Raw genomic sequence first — 1,727 nt, forward strand, 5'->3', positions numbered from 1 at the left:
CAGGAGCGGACACATATAGAGGGCAGACGGGGTGTATATACATGCATATATCGCTGAGGAAAAGAAAACGAGAAAAGACACGCGAGCATACGCCATTAGCATAAAAAACGAGGCAGCGTCGGGGGACAACCGTGTGTATACTCTTCCCGGACACATACATGCGCCAAGCAAAAAAAATCAATGGGTATATATTGCCGTTTGTGCCCGCATTGCACGCATAAACGCACATGCAGGCCGCACGGGGCACAATTTGGCGGCTCTCTCTGCCGGGGAAGCCCTGAGCCCATCCCTGCTGCTGCTCAAAGAGGCACCGCCACGGCGACGAGGACAGCGACGGCAGCCAGCACAAGAGCCCCAACACGAACAGCCACGACACTGCCATCATTCTTGTTGGGGCCACCATTGTCGTCCTTGTTTGGGGAGCTGAGGCTGACAAGGCTGCTGCCGTTGGCGGCGATCGTGCACACATCCTCGTACTTGGGACACTTGAGCTCGCCGCTCTCAAAGTCCTCCGACTTGAGCTTGATGGATCCGCCCTCGAGGCACGGCACATACTCACTGGCGCCGAGGTACTTCACCTTCACCGTGCCGCCCTCCCCGCACTGCACCTGTGCGCACACCGCGCGGAGGTCGATGTCGCCCAACTCGGCAGCACCAAGGCCCTTTAACTTGAGTGCTTCCGCATCGAGGCACCACGAGCCGCTCCCTTGGAGAGATCCGGGGAAGTTTTGTTCGCGTGCCACGCTGCAAAAAAACTCTGGACCACCCTTATCCGGCCAAAAAATTGAGCACGTTTCGCTCGGGGCACCGCCGAGTCCAGCAATATTCGGATCACATGGCCCGAGGGCTTGACGGTTGGACGTGCAACGAACTGTTTTGTCGTCGGTCTTTTTATCGCAGAACATGCCGGGGTATTTGGCGGAGGTTTCCTCCGAGCACGGGCTCTTGAGGAGATCGCAGCCGGAGTTGCTGCCCCACGCCATCGGCTCCTCCATCCCCCACACGGCCTTGTAGTAGCCGAGGTCCTCAAACGCCGCCATCGTCAGCGCGGTGTAGAGGCCGGCGTTCATTCCACCAAGAAAGCTCATCAGCTCGTCCTTCGCGTTGCGCGGCGACCAGTAGGGTTGCACCGCACCGTTCATCTTGAGCAGCTCCATGCCCGGGAGGTCGGTGCAGCCGTAGTGCGCCTTCGTTTTTTCCAGCGTAAGAGGCGACTTCACCACCGTCACAGGGTTGGGGTTGCCGCGCACGTTATTGACGTCCTCCAACATGCCGAGCTTCGTCATCTGCTCCACGCCGAAGCCAAGTGCATGGGCAATTGCATGTGCAGCAGCGCGGGCAGAGTGCATGACGGACAACTGTGGAGAAGGCGAGAGATGCAGCGCACCGGCAATTGGACGACCATTTGACCCAACGGCACACGAAACTGCCCACGTCTCGGCACTCGCCCCGGCAGCCACGTAGAGCACCATGTCCGCATTGGCAACTCCCGTTGTTTGATGCTCGTCGGGGACTTTGAAGTACTGGCACCGTCCCTGCGTGTCAGTGAACTGGGGAACAACCAACGGGCCCTCCACCCGCTGAACGAGCAGACGCTCCGCGTGCAGCTGGACAGCCACAGGGATGACCTCGTTCACCAGGGCGCTCTTCCTTTCCGCGGTCAGAATGTACGTCTCTGCACAAACCTCAGTGCCACCCTTAAAGTCGGGCTTGCTCTCCCCCTCCTT

General features: G+C 59.3%; 2 protein-coding genes across 2 annotated transcripts in view; both read right to left on the reverse strand.

Annotated features, from left to right (window-relative positions):
* Positions 1-299: 299 nt before the first annotated feature.
* On the reverse strand, positions 300-1,472 carry Tco025E_05282 (surface protease GP63; the record flags this gene model as incomplete). The annotated part of the gene is made up of 1 exon (XM_029372183.1): positions 300-1,472. The coding sequence occupies one exon, from the start codon at positions 1,470-1,472 to the stop codon at positions 300-302; it is 1,173 nt and encodes a 390-aa protein (XP_029227721.1).
* Positions 1,473-1,698: 226 nt separating this feature from the next.
* The window catches only part of Tco025E_05283 (surface protease GP63), a gene marked incomplete at both ends in the record, with an annotated part of 822 nt that continues 793 nt past the window's right edge, over positions 1,699-1,727 (reverse strand). The window contains one exon of the mRNA XM_029372184.1: positions 1,699-1,727. This exon is cut by the window's right edge and continues 793 nt beyond it. Within this exon, the coding sequence (XP_029227722.1) occupies positions 1,699-1,727 (29 nt within the window).

Source organism: Trypanosoma conorhini, assembly GCF_003719485.1.
Source record: "Trypanosoma conorhini strain 025E chromosome Unknown Tco_14.4_contig_00301, whole genome shotgun sequence".
Lineage (NCBI taxonomy): Eukaryota > Euglenozoa > Kinetoplastea > Trypanosomatida > Trypanosomatidae > Trypanosoma > Trypanosoma conorhini.